The sequence below is a fragment of the Solea solea genome, chromosome 9, assembly GCF_958295425.1.
Source record: "Solea solea chromosome 9, fSolSol10.1, whole genome shotgun sequence".
Lineage (NCBI taxonomy): Eukaryota > Metazoa > Chordata > Actinopteri > Pleuronectiformes > Soleidae > Solea > Solea solea.
The window spans coordinates 21,250,209-21,273,512 of record NC_081142.1 but is presented as its reverse complement, the minus strand read 5'-3'; the positions used below and the strand labels follow the sequence as shown (position 1 = coordinate 21,273,512).

The following is a 23,304-nucleotide window of genomic DNA, read 5'->3' as shown; positions in this document are numbered from 1 at the left end:
CTCAAGACATCAGGGGTGAATAACATAGCCTTAGGGGCCCTTTAAAGACAGTACATAATGACCAGTGTTATTTGGCTGAGGAGCACTTTTCAGATATAAGTGCTGAATAACACAAAGTGTGGTAGATGACAGGGGCCATATTAAGATATAAAACATAACTATGTTTATTTGGCTTCAGGCTCACATTTTAATATTGGGATGAATAAGGTGGGAGCGTAAATATCGGGATAGTAGAGCAGAGGCTTGGGCCCTTGGGGTCTGGGCCCAGTAGACCCATGATTAGTTAATTGAAGGTGAAGATGTAGGTACTGTACTAGTACTTTAATAATGACCACTGCAGTAACCCCAGCAAACATCTCTGATTTGTCATATTGATGATTATATAATAATTATAATATGTCAGCTGCACATGCAGACAATACTGGACTGGACTATAAAGGATTGCTGTGACACACACACACACAAACGCACGTACACACTGCTGCGCTTTACTCCTTCCTCCTCCTCCTCTTCTTCTTCCTCTTCGTTGTCACTCACGGCTGCAGGAACACGCTTCTTGTCCACCGGCCTGGTCTCACTCCTTCAAGACTAAAAAGACACATCAGTAAGTAACTCTCAGTGATGACTGTTTGACAGGCAGGGCCTCAGTGTCGACGTCCTGTTAAAAGACATGATGGGAAAATGTGGAATATGTTGTGACTCGCGGCAAGCGGGGACTCGGCTCGGCTCGGCTCGGCTAACAGGCTAGCTGGATGGGGCAGAAGGCTAGTGCTAGTGCTCGTGTTCACGCTAACTGCCTCCCCATAGACACGCCGGGACGACACCGGCTTCAGAGACCGGCTCTGACGTGTTTCACATACGTCAAAAATATTTTAGTCAAACATTTTTAAAAAAAAAAACTCTTTTTCATTCGGCTGCCCTGTGTAATGTGATTCGTAGCATCTCATTTAGCAAGGACCTAGGAAAGAAAGCTAATATTAGCAGGGCGCACCTTGTCATGATGACAGCTGTGTTGAGGATTTAAAGATCCTTTTTCTGTACCGCGTCCTACACGACAGTGTTTTTCCCTTTTCATTACACATTTGTCAGCGTTTTAGTTCAATGTCTACTAAATGTGAGCTTCCTTTTGTCCTTTTTTCGCATTTAATATGATGAGTAAGTATGTGTAAGCAGTTTTATTGTTTGTACAATTTTCCAAAAAAAAACTGGCTGGAAAATGTGCAGGATAGTTTAATTGGTTAATACTTCTGTCAGTTAGTACTAAATTTACAATATATGCCGTTTAAAAGGCAGTCTAATTGACACTAATGATTTTTTGGTGTTCATATTACACAAACTTCTTTCTGCCATACATTTAATTCCACCGAATGAGCTTCAGTGATGTTACAGATAATTCAGGATTTACTTGTCAGAATGACGTCACTTTTGCCATCCATTATAGATATCCACAATTCATTTGCGAATTGTAGATATTTCTAATTCCAGTTTTGGATATCTACAGTCATGACTGGTTGTAATTCAAGTTCAAGATGTCTTTAAATATCCTCTATTGAAAATATCTCCATTGTCCTTTTTCAATTATGAACTTGAATTGTAATTCAGGATAATTAAAGATATGATATTAAGTTACACTTGAATTATGACCAGTCATAATGATGTTGTAGATATCTGAAACTGGTATTTTCAGATTGTCAGACTTGGTGATTAATTGTTAAAAAGGCTTGCCATTGACATGCACCTTCATTGCCGCGAGTACACATGGAGTTTATTTGTAATGGAGCCCACATGTACACTGTAGCCAGAAATACTAGTGCACCAAATGTGTGGCTAAAAATAGCAGTACTTTGAAGACACTATCAGAGTCAGAAATGCTTTATTGATCCCAAGGGAAACTGGCATAAGTGTGAATAAAGGGCTTCAGTCTAACAAATAATATTAAATATAATAAAAACATATTTTTTGCTTCTGTTAACCTTGTAAATCTATGGCTTATGTGCTACCACACTAGCTGTCAAACAAGCTGCTCCTAAAAGCTCCTCTAAAGCACTTGTCCTTTACTCGACACGCATCGCTGTCCTCTCTGACCTGGAAATGAATAGTCATCATGACTCTCAAATTCACTAAAAGCTGCAGCCTTGGCGATAAACCAACTCGCATGCACAATTGAAAATGTCACAAAATCGGCATTTTAGGGGATTTTGTTGCTTACTCATTTGCTCAATTGGTATTTTGACTGACGTGATTTTTATGGGACAGCAAATGTGCATTTCTGTCGAGGATGAGGAAAATAAATTGTCTCCACAACTTATTGTTTTAAGCAAGGAGGAAAATGGAGGTTTGTTTAAATTGATTATTGATTAAAAAATCAATTAATTGATAACTAAATTAATCGTCAACTATTTTGATACTGGATTAATTGGTTTGTGTTTTGTTTTTTTAAATATTGAAACAAGATTTTTGCAGGTGCTTAAATGTAAATATTTACTGGTTTCTTTGCTCTATATAACACAGAAATCAAAACAAGACATTCCATTCAAGAACATCGTCAATTCCAGATTTTGGAAATGCTGATCAACGTTTTTCAACATTTACTTACGTTTTAAGAACCAAACAAGTAATCGATTAAATGTGAAATTAATTGATTATCAAAAATAAGTTCTAGTTGCAGCCCTAAAAGAAACATTGCATTCTCAAAACTAAAAGCTTTCTTTGATGTTATTATTTGTATAGAACCTTTTTAAATTCAATTTTTTTCCCCCCCCCATTGTGCATTCAGAATTTGACAAGTGAGTACTCCATAACATCAATATACCTTGGTTGAGTCTCATGTTGCTGCTGTTCTTTTTTTTTTTTTTTTTTTTTTGTATTTTTTTATTGGTGTAACTGTTGGTGATTGTAAATGTCTTTTTTTTTTAATGGCTGACAATACACTGGATGAAAAGAAAGTGTTGAGCATTTGACTTAATTACTAGTTTGAGCTCAGCAACTTCACCAACGAGGGTGAGTAAAAGCCTGGGACATTAAATCGGTGTCCTCATCCATTTCAATGGTGTATTGGTCATCGGTCATTATTACTAACATTCACATGAGTATGAATTTCCTGTATTGCAACATGGTACTGTAATGTCATAACAAATAGCATGGCTTGCTCTTTGCGACTTGGATGAATCTACTGTATGAGCATGTCTTAAAGATGTCACTGATCAATGTTTGAATTCAATATTTTTGCTTCGGACATCTTTTTTTTTTCTTCTTTGCATGCTCTTATGTAATTGAGTAGTGTGACAGATTTTTGTTTTTACTGCAAAGAGTTTGTAATGCAATTTTTGTTAGTGTGCTGGTTGTAGCTTTCACAAGACGTATTTAAATAAGGTACTGTTCTACGGCTCTCTGATGATTCAGACTCTAAATGTCTCTGTAAAGCAGTAAAAAGCTTATTGAGTCCTGTCCAAGGGTCGCCAAATAAATTCAGGTGAAAAATTGTTCATCTGAATTTAACTCCAGCATAACTCCTCTAGTCAGTAATTCATATTTCCGTCTTTTGGTATTTTAGCTCTCAACATTTTTCATCTGCATGGTTTTCCTTTCCTGCATGTTTTTTTCTGTATCATACAACCAGCTCTTTTAAAAAAGCAAATCTTGGTGTCTAATACTGATTGATTTGTAGCTCTCTCTAATATCAGTTCCATGTGCGTCTCTCTAACTAATCCAAAAGCCTGTACCTGTTTGTTTTCTTCTTCTTGCAATGGACCAAAGACGATGTCTCAGGAGATCCCCCAGTGCTCTGCAGCAGATCAGTTGGAGCCTGATCAGCCTCCCAACCGTTGTCCTGTGGACCGGTCTGCAAACGCAGCTTTGGGGTGTAGGAACAAGACCGAATCGGGTCACAGAAATGGAGAGACAACTTCATCTTCCCCAGAGAGTGGCAGCTTGAATGGGGATGGAAAGCGCAGTGGGAAAAGCCGCCGCCGCAAGAAACGTTCATCTAATCATGAGAACAGCACTGAAGAGAAGGTCAAAACTAAGACCAAGACCAAGACTGAAGACAAGCCAGACAAAAATGGCAGCCAGCAGTCTGGTACCCCTGCTGGTCTGATTGGCCTCCAGTCTGAATGTGCTAATGTGTGGTTTGAACATAGTAGCTATGAGCGTGCTGAGAGCCTCTACCAGTGCTGGTTAGCTAGCTCGTCCAATGGGACCAGCCAGTCAAAACGGTCACCTCCAGCCCCAGAGAAACACTCAAACTCTCCATCAGCTGTGTCTCCATCGATCTCAGGTCCAGATTGCCACCATAGAGATCAGGTGGCTTGTCACCAGGTTGTCCAGGCAGTGTGGGTGAACAAGAATACCTTTGACCAAGCAGAAAGCCACTTTGTTGAAGAATCCATGCAGCGCTCCATTCCTAACTCTCTGGATCTCCCAGTCCCACCCAACCGCTCCGTTGCACCCAGAACACCGGATGAAGGATATCAGTCTCTAGCTCCGACTCCTGCCACCCCTGGAGTCCAGCAGGCAGCTGTCACACCAACTAATCGACAGTCGATTAATGGACTGCCACGCATCCCTGTGGAATTACTTCAAGATGTTTGGCTGGAGAAACCACTGTATGACCGTGCTGAGGCAACCTTTTATCAGAATCTGTGCAGCAACAATTCCTCAAAACGCTCCAGCTGCACCTCCACATCCAGAAGCGCTGACCACCCTCAAAGCCTTGTAGAAGAGGAAGATGAAGAAGCAGAGAGTGAGGAGGTATTAGTAGTGGAGGAAAAACGGGTGGTCCAGCAGAGTAAAGCAGATATCTTTCATGCTCTGCACCCGATCCAAGAGGAAGAGGAGCCACCTGAAGTCGCAGAGAAAGAAGTATCGGGGGGTGACGTCAGCTACTTCCTCCACCCAGACAGCGAGCAGGTGTGGCTGGACAAGTGGCGGTATGATGCTGCCGAGAGCCGATTCCATGGTTACAGGTGTGATAAAGCCTCGGGGGTGAAGAAGAAAGGCCGGAGGCCAGAAGCCAATGCCACATCAGTTACCTCCACCACCCCACTGATGGACAAGTATGACCAAACTGGGAGAATGAAGGGGCTCCTGATGTTTCACTTCATTGAAATTTAATTTTCTCATGAGTTTCCTTTTTTATGTGGAGGTTTTTCTTTGTTCATTTGTAGTCCATGTTTTTTTCATTTGGTGTGTATTTTTTGTGGTTTTATTTTTTTCCAGTTTTACTTTCATGAATGACTGAATGAACCGTTGTCATATTTTGTCAATTTTACTTTTATTCAAAGCCTATTTTGTAAACGTGTGTTGGGGATAGTGTCTTTGTAGAAAGTTCAGATAATATCAAATTATTTTATGGGTATAAAATTAAAAATTTTACAGTTAAATTTGTTCATCCATTACATGTAACTGGTATAATTAATGTGGTACTAATACTGTTTTTTTTTTTTGAAAAACCCACAAGTTTTAAACCACATTTGTAATGGTTTAGATTGAACACTTTCTAAACAGGCCACACTTACGAGCGTTGGGCACAAATAATTAACTTTTAATGATGTGGCCAATCCACATAGATCATGCAATTTTAAGTATAGTTAGGTCTAATACAATTTACTTTTCTTTATTCCATTTTTTCTTCTTCCTTTGTCCTTCTCATACATCCCTCTCCTTCCTGACTCTCTCTCTCTCTTCTTTAGCACCATGACTGCTGTTGACTTTCTGACCCAGGAGAAGATCTGGTTCGACAAACCTCGCTTTGACGAGGCAGAGAGGCGTTTCTATGAACGTATGAATGGCCCCTCGCAACCAGCACAGGTACCTACACTAGTGTTTGTTTTTTTTGCCGTCAGACCTGTATTTACAGTATATGTGAAGTGAACATGGAGTCCTTCAACCACTCATGTTCTTTAAAGTTGTCTAAGGGATTCATGTACATCTGAATACAGGGAATCTCCCAAAAATGCATCCTCCATATTAAAATCAAAGTACAAAGGCAAACATAAATTCTGTGATATTTGAAAACAATATACACATTTTATTGAAAAGTTCATCTGTTATAGGGCTGCAACAACTAATTAATTACTAAATGAATCGTCAAATAATTTTATAATCAATTATTTAATTAGAATTAAAACAAGTTCTATGATGTTTTCAGCTTCTCAGTGAATATTTTCTGGAAATCATTAAGACTGAATCATTTTGGTTTGTGGACGAAACGAGACACTTGAGAAACGCCATTTTTTTCTGACATTTTATGGATCAAACAATTACTTGATAAATTGAGAAAGTAATTGAGAGATTAATTGATTATGAAAATAATCGTGAGTTGCAGCTCTTATCTATTTTACACCATCTCTCTTCATCAGAGTCAGGGTAGCAGTATACATTCTTAAAATAAAGTCTTTCCACACTGCACACAAAACGTGTTATGTTGATGCTATTGTTTATTTGGTCTATCCTTTACTTCTGGAGAACTTTGAGACAGGAAAAAAAAATCAAGTGTTTTCAGACTGTAGTATACTGGTCCAGTTTGTATATATGAATACTCAAAGTTCATGTGAAGACTTGACCTCTGTTCATTTTCTTCAAGGATGCTGGACCAAACACCATTCTGCAAGACATTGCACGGGCCCGAGAAAACATCCAGAAATCTCTTGCAGGAGTAAGTTTGTGTCTGAGCTGTAGTTTTGTGTATTACATCGAAGATGATTAACATTTGACTTCAAACAGGAAAGGCCCAAAATGTAAAAATGAATGTAAAAAATATGCCATGATTCATTAGCTCACAAGCAGAAGTAGGATATTTAACAAATGCTGTTAAAAGAACCTCTATATTTAATGGGGAATAGTTGAGTTTAGGCCTTGTTCAAAAAGCTATTCCAAATTCATTTTTGGCACATCCAGATGTTTGAGAGTTGACGTGAAGATCATTTGGGTTGCTCCTCAAACTTGGGTATTATTAGAAGGTTGAAACATGGTTTCAGTTTATTGATAGATCAGGATAGTTGGGTGTAAATGTCAGATAAAGTAGGGGTATGACAAAAGTGATAAATTTAATTATGTGAGGAATTTGTTAATGCGAGGTGTTGTGTCGTTTGATCTTTCTCCAACGTCCCAGCTCTCTGTTGTCCTTTTGTTTATTTGTGTTATACTCCACATTCCTGAGCAAGCCTACTCCAGGTTGTTACTTTATTCAGTTGTGTTTTGTTCATCTTCCCTCCTCTTTCTTGTTTTTTTTTTTTTTTTTTCCCTCTTTCATACCTGAACCCACCCTCCCATCCCCTTCCCCTCAGCTGAAGACTACACTGTGTCAGAGAGGTCAGACTTCCATGAGCCAACCCTCCCAGCTTGTAAGTGCCAGTGGGTCTTGTGTGTCACTGGAAGCACCTCTGCTGCCAGACGCTTTGTCAGTGGACCTCGCTGACATCCGTGCTCTGGCTTTACGTTCACTAGAGTTCAACCTTTAGTCCCCTGTTGTGTTGAATATCGGTTTTGTGTGGAGTGTTGTAGACACAGACTAATTGTTTATAAAGATGGATGAAATTTAGAACGCATCCTTGATAAGGACTTTGACACAGCAGTCAATCTCAGCTGTGAATCATGACGCCTTTTCATGATTTTATTGAATCAAGCAAGAAATGAGAACCACACCATAGAGACAAAAACACTTGGACATATATTGGTGAAGAAACATACTAGTGTGCTTTAATTATAGTATGTTTAGTCTATGTTCCATAACAGATCAAGGTGTTGTGGCATCACTTAATAGTTTCAAGTGTCATCCATCTTTTTATACAGTTATTGAAGAAGTAGCAGCTTATTACCCTTGTCCATCTGCAGCTCCTGTGTCTGTGCACATGCTGCTGAGATGGACACTGGGTGGGTTGTGTTCACATAATAAATCTCAGTTTCAGTGTTGGGTTTGACAAAGCTACTAACTCTCCGATAAATTAATTAAATTCCGCCCCTTTTTTTAACTAGTAATTTTCTCCCGGTCTCTATTGTGCAGAGCACGAGCAGCAGCAGCAGCAGTAGCACAGCAGACCAAGGAGAACTCGTCTCTCGCATCAAGAGCCTGGAGCTGGAAAACCAGAGTTTACACAAAGGTGGGCTTTTTTTAATCATCCATCATCAAAACGTTATGCTTTTTTTCCCTTATCCACCTGTGTCGAGGCTGTTTTTGTTCACTGTGAGAACATTGGCAATTTCTCTCACAATGTTCAGGTACTTCTAACAATAATCATGGCATTAATACATTTATATTGCAACAAACAGTTGTGGATTCTAGCTTCACCGAAATTATAAATAATCACATTTTCAACTGCTGTTCAGAGAAATATGACTGTAATGTGATGCTCATTTGTCCTTGTTATTAAATAGAATAAGTGGTCAGAATGAAGCAGAGATTATCATTGAGATTAAATGATTTGAGAAGCAATCTTCCTATTTTATTTGTCTTACTGGGAATTAAAACAAAATTATTTGGATATAAATATCCAGTTAGTGCAGTTATTTTTTCTCCCATTGCTTGAGCGATATTAGTTATGTACATTTTAGTCATTTACATCACTTCTCTTTTGAAAACTATAATGTCTGGTCCCTGTTTCTTTAGTGGTTGACGACTTGAGGACGGCACTTTCCAAGCTCGAATGTCGAGTCGCGGTTCTGGAGAAAACTCCTGCGCCTGTGCCGTCGGCTTCCACTCCTTCAGTTCCCTACACAAATGTGCGTCTCTTCATCATTCACTGATAACTTCCTTTACTTTTATTTTGGCAGCTAGACACTGCTATAATATTGACCAAGCGTTCCCCTTTCAGGGCACTTCCGTCCCGCAAAAGACCAGCGTTCCAGTTAAAGACGAGGACGAGGAAGATGATGATGATATTGACCTGTTTGGCAGTGATGAAGATGAAGAGGCAGAACAACTTAAAGAGCAGAGACTTAAAGTGTACGCAGAGAAGAAAGCCAAGAAGCCCACCATCATCGCCAAATCCTCAATCTTACTCGACGTCAAACCTGTACGTTAAGTTGACATCGCCTACAAATCTTAAACTGAACAACACTGTGTCCCCCTTTTTTAATCTGGTGTCTTAAAACACCCTCCCTCCTCCTGCATTTTACAGTGGGATGACGAAACGGACATGGCGAAGCTGGAGGAGTGTGTGCGGTCTGTTCAGGCTGATGGCCTGTTGTGGGGCACGTCCAAGCTGGTTCCCGTGGGTTATGGCATCAAGAAACTTCAGATCGCATGTGTAGTGGAGGACGACAAGGTTGGAACTGACATGCTGGAGGAGGAGATCACCAAGTTTGAGGACTTTGTAAGTACTTCTTTCTTCATTGTACAGTACAGATGGCCACACAAGGACATAATGCATTCCCTAGCCCCTTAACTTAACCTAAAACCAAGTCTTTAACCCAAATTTGTCCTCAAAAATCCAATAGTAACATCATTTTTTAATACAAAGATAACATCACACCTTATAATTGATTTCAGATTGGAATATTTTAAGCATGAAAAAGACAGTGTTATGTGTATCAGTTGATTGCAAACCTTTTTTTATTGTTATGGCTTATAATAAAGGCAGTCAGCAAATTAACAGGCATGTAAACTAAATTCAGGTTAGCTCGGATTGTTATTGTAAGAGTCTGGCAACATTACCAAGGGTGTAGGTTGGGTTTCAAGACTGGTGAGGACACTGTGCTGCTGTGTCCACATATCTCTTGTGTCCTGTGACTCGCAGTTATGTTTCTGCTTGGCTGTGATGCATTCAATGACGCTCGAAAAAATACGCTCACTCACTCGCTATCGCTCTCCTCTCACAGCATTTGGTGGGGACATGTACGACATGTATGCGTGCGCGAATGCTGTGAGAGGATAGCGATGGCGAGCATATTCAGAGCCGAGCAGAAACATAGCTGATATGTGCTGTTCTGACAACACAGTGGCAGTGTCCCCGCCAGTCTTGTAACCACACCCACGCCCTTGGTAATGTTGCCAGACTCTTACAATAACAGCAGCCTCATGGCAGCAAGAATGTCTTCCAGCTACCAGGAGGTTGCACTGTCAGGAAGATTGCAGTCGAAACTGTTACGGTAAACAAAAGGATGCAGTCAGAGTGCACATGGCAGTGATTCTGCTTCACACTAAAAATGACTTTTAAAACCAAAGTTACATTTACGTCTCACTTTTCCTCTGTTTCAGGTCCAGAGTGTTGACGTAGCAGCTTTCAACAAGATCTGATTCCATGGTGTCGTTTTGTTTTCTGTCTTTTGTCACACCTCATTTCTCTGCTGATTTCTGTCAATGGTTAATGATTAAAAACACCTTGAGCACTAAAGCTACTCTGTCTCTAGATTGTCTTACTCCAGGTTGCTCAAGCGCAGCTCTGCCAGGATCAGGAAATGATTTTCTCACCAAGCAGGTTTTCTGTGGTTCCTGTAACATGGCTCTCCAAATACTACATATGATTACAGACCTACAGCTTAGCTGTGAGAGGTAGAAGTGTTATATGGTTATATGGTAGTAGCTGCCTGAGCGGGTAATAATACACTTAAGTGAAGCACGAGGGGAACTTTATCTGTGAAAGGAGCTACACACAGTATATTGGAATAGTTGCTGAGATCAGCCCACATTTTGTTAAACTAAACAATAAAATAAAATTTCAAGGTTGAAATCATTTAAAGGCACAAGTACGTTTAACATTTTGTGTGAAGAAGCTTGCATTATTTAAACTAATTTCCATTAGCTTCACTTAAATTTAATCTGTGATGCAAGCTATTATTATAACTACATACTACTACAATAACGGCTGTTTGAAATGCAATGTAGTGTAGACTCTTGACAGCATCTAGATGTGTGCTCCATCAGTCCACGGCACAGAAGGTGACGGTAGAATTGGCTCCGAGCCACACCGCAGGATATAGGGGCTGGGTGAGGTGGGTTTTCAGGCTGTGCAGGAGGTGGACTCCTCTGGGTGTCGCCATGTAGAAGAGGATCATTCCTGCTTCAAAGTCCACAAACACTCCGATCCGGTTTGACACAGAGCTGGAGGGTGTCGCCAGTGCCTGGGATTCATTTCCATGACAGAAGGTGAAAGAGGAGGCGCTGCAGCTAAGACCCCATGAGAGGGAGTTGTGTCCCAGCCTGCAATCATTGGATGATCCCTGGTGAGGTATCAAAGGTTAAACTGTGACACATGGTAAGAGCTGAAACACATTTCTTAGTAATTAGTTTTTTTATATAACTAACAGACATAACACTCAAAAGTGAAAGCTACACATTAAATACATGATTTGTCTCATCCAAACATGTTTCAGAGCCCATTAAAGGTTTTTCTCTACAACTGGAGACAATCCACCGTCTCCAGACACAGACATTTGCCACATGCATCCTCCCATAACATTTTTCTGTCTAATTCAGACGGAGCTTGAGAGAGGACAAATCAAACCTGTCATGATGCCTGACAGGCATTCTGTTATCAACGTCTGAACTAAGTCTACCCTACCAGGTCAGGTATTTAGATTCTATCTGGGTCAACTAAGGACACACATTTACTTACTAAGGGACCTGCCAGTTTCCTCCAATTATGCAAAGAGCAAGAATTAATTCAGGATGTACCTTTCTACCGATGCTCTCGTAAGTGAGCCCCAGTCCCACTTGTTGTCCAGTCCACTCGGCCTCCCAGTAGCTGCGGCCCTCGAGTCCTTCGCGACACAGCACCTGGCCCCATGAGTCGAACCGATCAGGATGGTCCGGGTAAGAGTGTAGTTGTCCGGTTCGACTCACCGCACGGTTCCCGTCAGTGAGAGAGAGCTCCCTGTGTGCTGTAAACGGGTCCAAAGAGAGAGAAACAAAGTCTGCAGAGAAAAAAAGAAAAACATACAGAGGGATTCATAGTGTTTGTAAAGCTTGTGTGGTTTCAAACTTGAGGTCAGAGAAACACAGGTCGAGGAGAGTTTCCATGAAGGAAATCTGAAACTCAAGCAATTATTTAGAAATACTATGTCTTATCCATAGCTGTTAGTTAGATTTGACAGAACATTTAATGTGATTTTAGTTAAGTTTGGACTGGGAGTTTAGAGTGATGGATCAGAAGCTACTCACTCTGAAGGAGACTACTTCTGCTGTCCAAATCCGGCATGTCTGCAGGGATAGCTGCATGAGTCAAAAGAGCGCAAGATTCAAACTGTGAAGACTTAAAAATAGGGACACATTATTTTCTCTAGGTCATAACTAAATGTGAATTGTGAGGTTTTCATGTCATTGTCTTGTATTTGCATTCACAGGTGAAGGAGAAGAGAAGAATGAAACTAAAAACATGAAGATGGTGACTAACAAGACAAAGTGATGCTGACAGTAGGAAAACTTATGATCCAGAAAAGTTATAGTATTATACAGTATAACAACAATTACTTTAACTATAGATTCATCTGCTGTGTATTTGTGAGTTATTTATATTGTGAGTGTTAAATGGTGAAAATATAAAACCTCTAAAAGACCACATCCTCAAATCTTTTGTTTTGTCCAAAACAAAAAGTTCAAGGAATTGAAAACAGCATTTGCTTTACACGTTTTTTCAAAATTGGAAAAAATTACCAAACGTGAAACAGTGTTTTTTTTATAAAAAAACAAAACAAACAAAGACCAATTTACAAAATCCAGATTACAAAGTACAAAGCAGCAACAATAATCATACAAAACATCAGAATATATCAAAACTAAAAGCCCAATCAATACTAAACGTAGTCCAGACAGTTTTACCCTTTTCATCTCATATCTTTTTGAAAATGCACTTACCCATGTTGGCCTTTTTTATCTGCAGGATGTTGACAGATTTCACTGTGTAAACAGGAAATCATTGGTCAGACTGGGAGCAGCTGAATGCACCTCTTTGGGATGATGATGGAACATTTAACCATATAGATATATGTAGAAAGAGGAGGAAAACAGACCTACAGAGGTGATAGTTGGGAATTCTCTGTGGTACAGAGTTTGCAGCTGCTGTTTCAGGTCTGACACTGCCCTCCTCACAGGCCCGAAGGAGACGTGCGGGCTGACTGTCAGAGATCCGGGGGCTCCTGCAGAGGCTGGACTGCGGTAAGACTGACACATCTGCAGAAGCAAAAGCATCAGGACAACTTTAAAAACATTAATCACTGCACTTGATGGCACACACAAGAATGAAGCATTATCTGAGGTTTAAACTCGATACAGCGGTTTAAATCACCACTGAGAATCCATTCCACACTATGACAAAGTCAACCACAAGGTGGCAGGATAGCAGCTGTATCAATCAGCATCAACACAAGATTCACAGCAATGTTGCTCATTTGCTTTTCCAAAATAAATAAGTGATTTTCAGAGATGCTATTTTCCCACAGATTGATAGAATATACGGCTTTTGAGCATAATATAAATATGTTATAAAATTTCGCTGAAAAATCATTGATGTATAATTAACAAGAATGTAAAAGTGTACGTTTACAGCTCCATTTACAGTAACACACTTCATTTGTGATAATGTAGGACAGTCTGAAGATGACAAGTGAGCAAATAATGTAGGGATAGACTTAATTAGCTGTCCAGATTTGATTTATAACAGAGTGACGGACATCATAATTTCTACCACAATAAAGTCTACAACGGTTTCTTTACAGTTGAGCCAAGATTTTGCAGGAAGATGTGAAGCTGTGATTTTATTTCTTTTAAAACGTAGAACAATGTGCAAAGTTTGTTTTACTTTTATGCATGAGCCCTGGCCTGGACAACAAACTGAAAAACAGTGTCTGTGTGTGCACCTCACGTCACCTGTGTAATCAGGTGCTGGTCCTGACTCTGGTGCAGTCGCTCCAGCTCGCTGTCTCTCCTCCTCAGCTCTGAGACATGCTGCTCCAGGCGCTGCAGTTGGTTCTCGGCTCGAGCCACTTCCGCCTTTTCCTGAACTCGGATCAGTTCCTTCACCTCAACGCGACGGCGCTCCAAGAACTCCAGCAGCTCCACGAAGATCCGGCTACTGTCCTTCATTGGACAGACGCTGAAGAAACGAACATCAGCACAGCCGTTATATTTCACATTATAATTCATTTGACTATTGTTTAATTTAATTAAACGTATTTATTTAACAAATGGACATTAAAATGTAGTATATTTTGTTTTACATTGACTTCTAAATACACCAGGTTGTAGCCTGAGGCTGTTTGAATGTAACAGATGTTTGTTTATCTGCAAAAGTTACACAATACAGTTTGAAGTAAGATGATGTTAAATGCACTATTAAATATTCAGTGTTGTGTCTACTCACAGAGAAGGAACGCATTGTTTGCTTCAGCTGCTGAAGCTCCTGGTCACTTTCTTTGATTTGCTCTGCTAGATGTCTGCGCGTGTTCTCCAAAAGCCTCTGAAACAGCAACATCACATCATCATGACACAAAATTAAAAGAAAAGAAGTCAATGTAAAACAAAATATACTCCAGGGTTTAATAACCTGGGGACTCCCACACCAAAATCACAACTGAAGAAGCCGAAACGTCTTCTAAAATCTAAGAGTAGCTGTCAGACTCCTCACCTGACCGTCAGTCCTCTCAGGGCGAACTGAAGACACATCAAATGTAGCGTGGTCAAAGCCATGGTCCTCGTACAGAGGTGGAGCTGAGGGAACCAAACTCAGCTTGAGTGTCTGCAACATCTCCACCAGCAGAGTGTTCCTGCCCAGAGTGGGTCTGGGACTGAAGGTGGCTCTACACTGTGGACAGCTGCACACACGCTGGCGGTCCCAGTACTGTGTCAGGCAGCTCATGCAGTAGCTGTGGCCACACGGGATAGTGACTGGATCCTTGAGGAGCATGAGACAGATGGAGCAGCTGAACTGGTCTGGGTCCATCCTGAGAGGAGCCTGAGCCATCATCGCCTGAGGAAGCTGGACACAGAGAGGACAGATGAAACGAGGGACACATACAGAGACACTACAACAGAGCTGACCCTCACTGAATCAGGAGCCAACATATAAAAAAAAAACACTTTCATGTAGGACACAGAACACTACATATATGTGTATATATATATATATATGTATATATATATATATACACATATATATATATATATATATACATATACTTACATTTATCTATACATATATAGGTTGATAAACAATCATGAACAAAATATATCAATAAATAAAAAAACAAGGTTATTTGAGACAGAGGGGACAGAAGACTGAATTAAACGGGGTCATTATGTCTATATAAACAAATAGGTTATTATTAGTAGTATAAGTATCGGAAGTGAGTAAAAGCGTGCCGGTAGTCCTAGTCGTGTGGTGACTTTGGAAAAGACGCCGTAAACATGACATTTAAGCACTCACTAAGCGTCCCAGGAAAAAGTCTACTGTTACTTTTAACGCTTTAATTACTCATAACAGAGAGATTCGATCATTTAGTGGCTCAGTTTACTGTTGAACTGTTTTACTTCGGTCATATATAGTGATATACTGACCTGTTTAGTCTGCAGCGGCCGGAGGAAACAGGAAACAGTGACGGACCCGAAGCAAGAGCTCAGTTTGAGTTTGACTGCCATCTGCTGGTGAAACACAGCGACTACATCGACCAAACGGATGCGAGGTTTTCTGATAATTATCATAAATATCACACAGTAAACCGTTTACTGTGTGATATTTATGAAAAAAAAAATTTCAGGCTGCAGCCTGTAATATGCTAGCTAGCTTCGACTGCTGTATTATTCTCTTTGGTTATTTTCTTGAAGAAATCCTGTTGCCTTACGAGACATTTTAAATCTTGGTTGGCTCTCTCTCATTTTCCTGGTATTTTGCATACTCCTCAGCATGTCTAGTTGAGTAATGACGTTTCTGGATGTATTCCTTGTGCAGCGCAATTTTCTCTGTGCAAATAAGACACGTCGTGGTGCAGCCTGTGCTCAACAAAAAAATATTGTGTCTCCCACTTTCCCTGAAATTGCCTGTGCTCATACCCAACCTTTCTCTTCACTGCAGGCTTTGAAGAAAACATGATTGGGGCTGTGTGACAAGATTGATTCCACTTGGTGTCACTCAGCAAATAAAGTTTCAATCAAGTGATTCACGTTGCTAATTAGCCGACGTTTGACGAACGTTCGTCAAAGTCAGAAGACGCTGACGAAAAAGATAAAAATACAAAACGATGTGCATTCTCTCATTGAAATAAATGCACTGCCTATTGCATTTATGTATTGATATTCATTGTTATTTATGATTATTTTAGTTGTATTCATTGTTATTTGCAATTATTATAGTGTTCACATTTGATAACATGAAACAAGTGAAACAAATGATATCATATAGAACTATCTTTGTAATGTTAATTGTGCGAGGCATTTACTATTTAGTAAAACGTTTTGATGAACAAATCTTTTTGGGCAAACAATTCAGTACAAAAATATGACAAAAAAGTCAGTTTAGTGTGCTGTCCAAATTTTGACAAAAAAGTCATAGTTTAGTATGTCGTCCAAAATGAGACAAAAAAGTCATAGTTTAGTATGTCGTCCAAAATGAGACAAAAAAGTCATAGTTTAGTATGTCGTCCAAATTTTGACAAAAAAATCATACTTTAGTCAGTCAGTCAGTCATCATCTACCGCTTTATCCTCAACCAGAGGGTCGCGGGGGGTGCTGTGCCAATCTCAGCTACATCGGGCGATAGGCGGGGTACACCCTGGACAGTTCGCCAGTCCATCGCAGGGCCACACACAGATAGAGACAAACAACCGTTCACTCTCACACTCACTCCTATGGTCAATTTGGAGTGTCCAATTTACCTATCCCCACATTGCATGTTTTTGGACTGTGGGAGGAAGCCGGAGTACCCGGAGAGAACCCACGCACACACAGGGAGAACATGCAAACTCCATGCAGAAAGGCCCTTGTTCCAACCGGGGCTCGAACCCGGGTCTTCTCGCTGCAAGGCGAGAGTGCTAACCACTACACCACTGTGTGGCCCTCATACTTTAGTATGTCATCAAAATTTTGACAAAATATCATAGTTTAGTATGTCGTCCAAAATGAGACAAAAAAGTCATTTTCGTATGTCGTACAAATTGTGATAAAAAATTCATAGTTTAGTTTGTTGTCCAAAATGAGGCAAAAATGTCATAGTTAAGTATGTCGTCCAAAATGTGACAGAAAAGTCATACATTAGTATGTCGTCCAAAATGTGAAACAAATGTCATACTTTAGTATGTCGTCCAAAATGTGACAGAAAAGTCATACATTAGTATGTTGTCCAAAATATGACAAAAAGTCATACATTAGTATGTCGTCCAAAATGTGACAAAAAAGTCATACATTAATATGTTGTCCAAAATGTGAAACAAAAGTCATAGGTTAGTATGTCGTCCAAATAGTGACAAAAAAGTCATACATTAGTATGTCGTCCAAAATGTGACAAAAAAGTCATACATTAGTATGTCGTCCAAAATGTGACAGAAAAGTCATACATTCGTATGTCGTCCAAAATGTGACACAAAAGTCATATCTAACTAACAGCTATGGATAAGACATAGTATTTCTAAATAATTGCTTGAGTTTCAGATTTCCTTCATGGACAAAAAAGTCATAGGTTAGTATGTCGTCCAAAATGTGACAAAAAAGTCATAGGTTAGTATGTCGTCCAAAATGTGAAACAAAAGTCATAGGTTAGTATGTCGTCCAAAATGTGACAAAAGTCATAGGTTAGTATGTCGTCCAAAATGTGACAGAAAAGTCACACATTCGTATGTCGTCCAAAATGTGAAACAAAAGTCATAGGTTAGTATGTCGTCCAACATATGACAAAAAAGTCATACATTAGTATGTCGTCCAAAATGTGACAGAAAAGTCACACATTCGTATGTCGTCCAAAATGTGAAACAAAAGTCATAGGTTAGTATGTCGTCCAAAATGTGAAGCAAAAGTCATACATTAGTATGTCGTCCAAAATATGACAAAAAAGTCATACATTAGTATGTCGTCCAAAATGTGAAACAAAAGTCTTAGGTTAGTATGTCGTCCAAATAGTGACAAAAAAGTCATACATTAGTATGTCGTCCCAAATGTGACAAAAAAGTCATACATTAGTATGTCGTCCAAATAGTGACAAAAAAGTCATACATTAGTATGTCGTCCAAATAGTGACAAAAAAGTCATACATTAGTATGTCGTCCAAAATGTGACAAAAAAGTCATACATTAGTATGTCGTCCAAATAGTGACAAAAAAGTCATACATTAGTATGTCGTCCAAAACGTGACAAAAAAGTCATACATTAGTCAGTCAGTCAGTCATCATCTACCGCTTTATCCTCAACCAGAGGGTCGCGGGGAGTGCTGTGCCAATCTCAGCTACATCGGGCGATAGGCGGGGTACACCCTGGACAGTTCGCCAGTCCATCGCAGGGCCACACACAGATAGAGACAAACAACCATTCACTCTCACACTCACTCCTATGGTCAATTTGGAGTGTCCAATTTACCTATCCCCACATTGCATGTTTTTGGACTGTGGGAGGAAGCCGGAGAACCCGGAGAGAACCCACGCACACACGGGGAGAACATGCAAACTCCATGCAGAAAGGCCCTTGTTCCAACCGGGGCTCGAACCCGGGTCTTCTCGCTGCAAGGCGAGAGTGCTAACCACTACACCACTGTGTGGCCCTCATACTTTAGTATGTCATCAAAATTTTGACAAAATATCATAGTTTAGTATGTCGTCCAAAATGTGACCAAAAAGTCATACATTAGTATGTCGTCCAAAATGTGACAAAAAAGTCATACATTAGTATGTCGTCCAAAATGTGACAAAAAAGTCATACATTAGTATGTCGTCCAAAATGAGACAAAAGGTCATAGTTTAGTATGTCGTCCAAAACGTGACAAAAAAGTCATACTTTAGTATGTCGTCCAAAATGTGACAAAAAAGTCATACATTAGTATGTCGTCCAAACTGTGAAACAAATGTCATAGGTTAGTATGTCGTCCAAAATGTGACAAAAAAGTCATACATTAGTATGTCGTCCAAAATGTGACAAAAAAGTCATACATTAGTATGTCGTCCAAAATGTGAAACAAATGTCATACTTTAGTATGTCGTCCAAAATGAGACAAAAAAGTCATAGTTTAGTATGTCGTCCAAAATGTGACAAAAATGTCATACATTAGTATGTCGTCCAAAATGAGACAAAAAAGTCATACCTTATAGTATGTCGTCCAAAATGTGACCAAAAAGTCATACATTAGTATGTCGTCCAAAATGTGAAGCAAAAGTCATACATTAGTATGTCGTCCAAAATGTGACAGAAAAGTCATACTTTAGTATGTCGTCCAAAATGTGACAAAAAAGTCATACATTAGTATGTCGTCCAAACTGTGAAGCAAAAGTCATACATTAGTATGTCGTCCAAAATGTGACAGAAAAGTCATACATTAGTATGTCGTCCAAAATGTGAAGCAAAAGTCATACATTAGTATGTCGTCCAAAATGTGACAAAAAAGTCATACATTAGTATGTCGTCCAAAATGTGAAGCAAAAGTCATACATTAGTATGTCGTCCAAAATGTGACAAAAAAGTCATACATTAGTATGTCGTCCAAAATGTGACAAAAAAGTCATACTTTAGTATGTCGTCCAAAATGTGACAGAAAAGTCATACTTTAGTATGTCGTCCAAAATGTGAAACAAATGTCATACTTTAGTATGTCGTCCAAAATGAGACAAAAAAGTCATAGGTTAGTATGTCGTCCAAAATGTGACAAAAAAGTCATACGTTATTATGTCGTCCAAAATGTGAAGCAAAAGTCATACATTAGTATGTCGTCCAAAATGTGACAGAAAAGTCATACATTAGTCTGTCGTCCAAAATGTGAAGCAAAAGTCATACATTAGTATGTCGTCCAAAATGTGACAGAAAAGTCATACATTAGTCTGTCGTCCAAAATGTGACAGGAAAGTCATACTTTAGTATGTCGTCCAAAATGTGACAAAAAAGTCATACATTAGTATGTCGTCCAAAATGTGAAGCAAAAGTCATACATTAGTATGTCGTCCAAAATGTGACAGAAAAGTCATACCTTAGTCTGTCGTCCAAAATGTGACAGGAAAGTCATACTTTAGTATGTCGTCCAAAATGTGACAAAAAAGTCATACATTAGTATGTCGTCCAAAATGTGACAGAAAAGTCATACATTATTCTGTCGTCCAAAATGTGACAGGAAAGTCATACATTAGTATGTCGTCCAAAATGTGAAGCAAAAGTCATACATTAGTATGTCGTCCAAAATGTGAAACAAATGTCATACTTTAGTATGTCGTCCAAAATGAGACAAAAGGTCATAGTTTAGTATGTCGTCCAAAATGTGACCAAAAAGGCATACATTAGTCAGTCAGTCATCATCTACCGCTTTATCCTCTGCCAGAGGGTCGCGGGGGGTGCTGTGCCAATCTCAGCTACATCGGGCGATAGGCGGGGTACACCCTGGACAGTTCGCCAGTCTATCGCAGGGCCACACACAGATAGAGACAAACAACCATTCACTCTCACACTCACCTCTATGGTCAATTTAGAGTGTCCAGTTTACCTAATCCCCACATTGCATGTTTTTGGACTGTGGGAGGAAGCCGGAGAACCCGGAGAGAACCCACGCACACACGGGGAGAACATGCAAACTCCATGCAGAAAGGCCCTTGTTCCAACCGGGGCTCGAACCCGGGTCTTCTCGCTGCAAGGCAAGTGCTAACCACTACACCACCGTGTGGCCCGTCATACATTAGTATGTCGTCCAAAATGTGAAACAAATGTCATAGGTTAGTATGTCGTCCAAAATGAGACAAAAAAGTCATTATTTAGTATGTCGTCCAAAATGAGACAAAAAAGTCATAGGTTAGTATGTCGTCCAAAATGTGACAAAAAATCATACATTAGTATGTCGTCCAAAATGTGACAAAAAAGTCACAGGTTAGTATGTCGTCCAAAATGTGTGTCAGAAAAGTCATACATTAGTCTGTCGTCCAAAATGTGACAGAAAAGTCATACATTAGTCTGTCGTCCAAAATGTGACAAAAAAGTCATACATTAGTATGTCGTCCAAAATGTGACAAAAATGTCATACATTAGTATGTCGTCCAAAATGTGAAACAAAAGTCATACATTAGTATGTCGTCCAAAATGAGACAAAAGGTCATAGTTTAGTATGTCGTCCAAAATGTGACCAAAAAGTCATACTTTAGTATGTCGTCCAAAATGAGACAAAAGGTCATAGTTTAGTATGTCGTCCAAAATGAGACAAAAAAGTCATACATTAGTATGTCGTCCAAAATGTGACAAAAAAGTCATACATTAGTATGTCGTCCAAAATGTGACAAAAAAGTCATACATTAGTATGTCGTCCAAAATGTGACAAAAAAGTCATACATTAGTATGTCGTCCAAAATGAGACAAAAGGTCATAGTTTAGTATGTCGTCCAAAACGTGACAAAAAAGTCATACTTTAGTATGTCGTCCAAAATGTGACAAAAAAGTCATACATTAGTATGTCGTCCAAAATGTGACAAAAATGTCATACATCAGTATGTCGTCCAAAATGTGAAACAAAAGTCATACATTAGTATGTCGTCCAAAATGAGACAAAAAAGTCATACCTTATAGTATGTCGTCCAAAATGTGAAAAAAATCTCATAGGTTAGTATGTCGTCCAAAATGTGACAAAAAAGTAATTCATTAGTATGTCGTCCAAAATGTGACAAAAAAGTCATACATTAGTATGTCGTCCAAAATGTGACAAAAAAGTCATACATTAGTATGTCGTCCAAAATGTGACAGAAAAGTCATACTTTAGTATGTCGTCCAAAATGTGACAAAAAAGTCATACATTAGTATGTTGTCCAAAATGTGAAACAAATGTCATAGGTTAGTATGTCGTCCAAAATGTGAAACAAAAGTCATACATTAGTATGTCGTCCAAAATGTGACAAAAAAGTCATACATTAGTATGTCGTCCAAAATGTGAAACAAATGTCATACTTTAGTATGTCGTCCAAAATGAGACAAAAAAGTCATACATTAGTATGTCGTCCAAAATGTGAAGCAAAAGTCATACATTAGTATGTCGTCCAAAATGTGACAGAAAAGTCATACATTAGTATGTCGTCCAAAATGTGAAGCAAAAGTCATACTTTAGTATGTCGTCCAAAACGTGACAAAAAAGTCATACTTTAGTATGTCGTCCAAAATGTGACAAAAAAGTCATACATTAGTATGTCTTCCAAAATGTGAAACAAAAGTCATAGGTTAGTATGTCGTCCAAAATGTGAAACAAAAGTCATACATTAGTATGTCTTCCAAAATGTGAAACAAAAGTCATAGGTTAGTATGTCGTCCAAAATGTGAAACAAAAGTCATAGGTTAGTATGTCGTCCAAAATGTGAAACAAATGTCATACTTTAGTATGTCGTCCAAAATGAGACAAAAAAGTCATAGGTTAGTATGTCGTCCAAAATGTGACAAAAAAGTCATACATTAGTATGTCGTCCAAAATGTGACAAAAAAGTCATACATTAGTATGTCGTCCAAAATGTGACCAAAAAGTCATACATTAGTATGTCGTCCAAAATGTGACAAAAAAGTCATACATTAGTATGTCGTCCAAAATGTGACAAAAAAGTCATACATTAGTATGTCGTCCAAAATGTGACAAAAAAGTCAGACATTAGTATGTCGTCCAAAATGTGACAAAAAAGTCATACATTAGTATGTCGTCCAAAATGTGACAAAAATGTCATACATTAGTATGTCGTCCAAAATGTGAAACAAAAGTCATACATTAGTATGTCGTCCAAAATGTGAAACAAAAGTCATACATTAGTATGTCGTCCAAAATGAGACAAAAAAGTCATACATTAGTATGTCGTCCAAAATGTGACAAAAAAGTCATACATTAGTATGTCGTCCAAAATGTGACAAAATGTCATACATTAGTATGTCGTCCAAAATGTGAAACAAAAGTCATACATTAGTATGTCGTCCAAAATGTGACAAAAAAGTCATACATTAGTATGTTGTCCAAAATGTGACAAAATGTCATACATTAGTATGTCGTCCAAAATGTGAAACAAAAGTCATACATTAGTATGTCGTCCAAAATGAGACAAAAAAGTCATACATTAGTATGTCGTCCAAAATGTGAAACAAAAGTCATACATTAGTATGTCGTCCAAAATGAGACAAAAAAGTCATACATTAGTATGTCGTCCAAAATGTGAAACAAATGTCATACTTTAGTATGTCGTCCAAAA

At 39.0% G+C, this 23,304-nt stretch overlaps 2 protein-coding genes across 4 annotated transcripts; one reads left to right on the top strand and one right to left on the bottom strand.

Moving 5' to 3' along the window:
* The first annotated feature begins 524 nt into the window (after positions 1-524).
* On the top strand, positions 525-10,335 carry LOC131465226 (uncharacterized). 3 transcript variants are annotated; one of them, XM_058637666.1, is made up of 11 exons: positions 525-604; positions 2,943-3,000; positions 3,757-5,054; positions 5,691-5,808; positions 6,584-6,655; positions 7,287-7,343; positions 8,003-8,099; positions 8,606-8,718; positions 8,811-9,011; positions 9,117-9,311; positions 10,196-10,335. In XM_058637666.1, the coding sequence occupies exons 3-11, from the start codon at positions 3,760-3,762 to the stop codon at positions 10,232-10,234; spliced, it is 2,187 nt and encodes a 728-aa protein (XP_058493649.1). In that variant the 5' UTR covers positions 525-604; positions 2,943-3,000; positions 3,757-3,759; the 3' UTR covers positions 10,235-10,335. The 3 variants fall into 3 exon arrangements, with proteins under 3 accessions (XP_058493649.1, XP_058493646.1, XP_058493647.1); XM_058637663.1 differs by lacking the exons at positions 525-604; positions 2,943-3,000 and having other exon boundaries at positions 3,042-5,054; XM_058637664.1 differs by lacking the exons at positions 525-604; positions 2,943-3,000; positions 7,287-7,343 and having other exon boundaries at positions 3,045-5,054.
* On the bottom strand, positions 9,520-15,568 carry LOC131465708 (E3 ubiquitin-protein ligase TRIM65-like). The gene is made up of 9 exons (XM_058638576.1): positions 15,488-15,568; positions 14,559-14,909; positions 14,317-14,390; positions 13,802-14,027; positions 12,946-13,105; positions 12,791-12,832; positions 12,098-12,148; positions 11,612-11,850; positions 9,520-11,157 (listed from the first exon to the last, which is right to left on the bottom strand). Exons 1-9 carry the CDS (start codon positions 15,566-15,568, stop codon positions 10,858-10,860), a joined length of 1,524 nt encoding a protein of 507 aa, XP_058494559.1. The 3' UTR covers positions 9,520-10,857.
* Between the last annotated feature and the right edge of the window lie 7,736 nt (positions 15,569-23,304).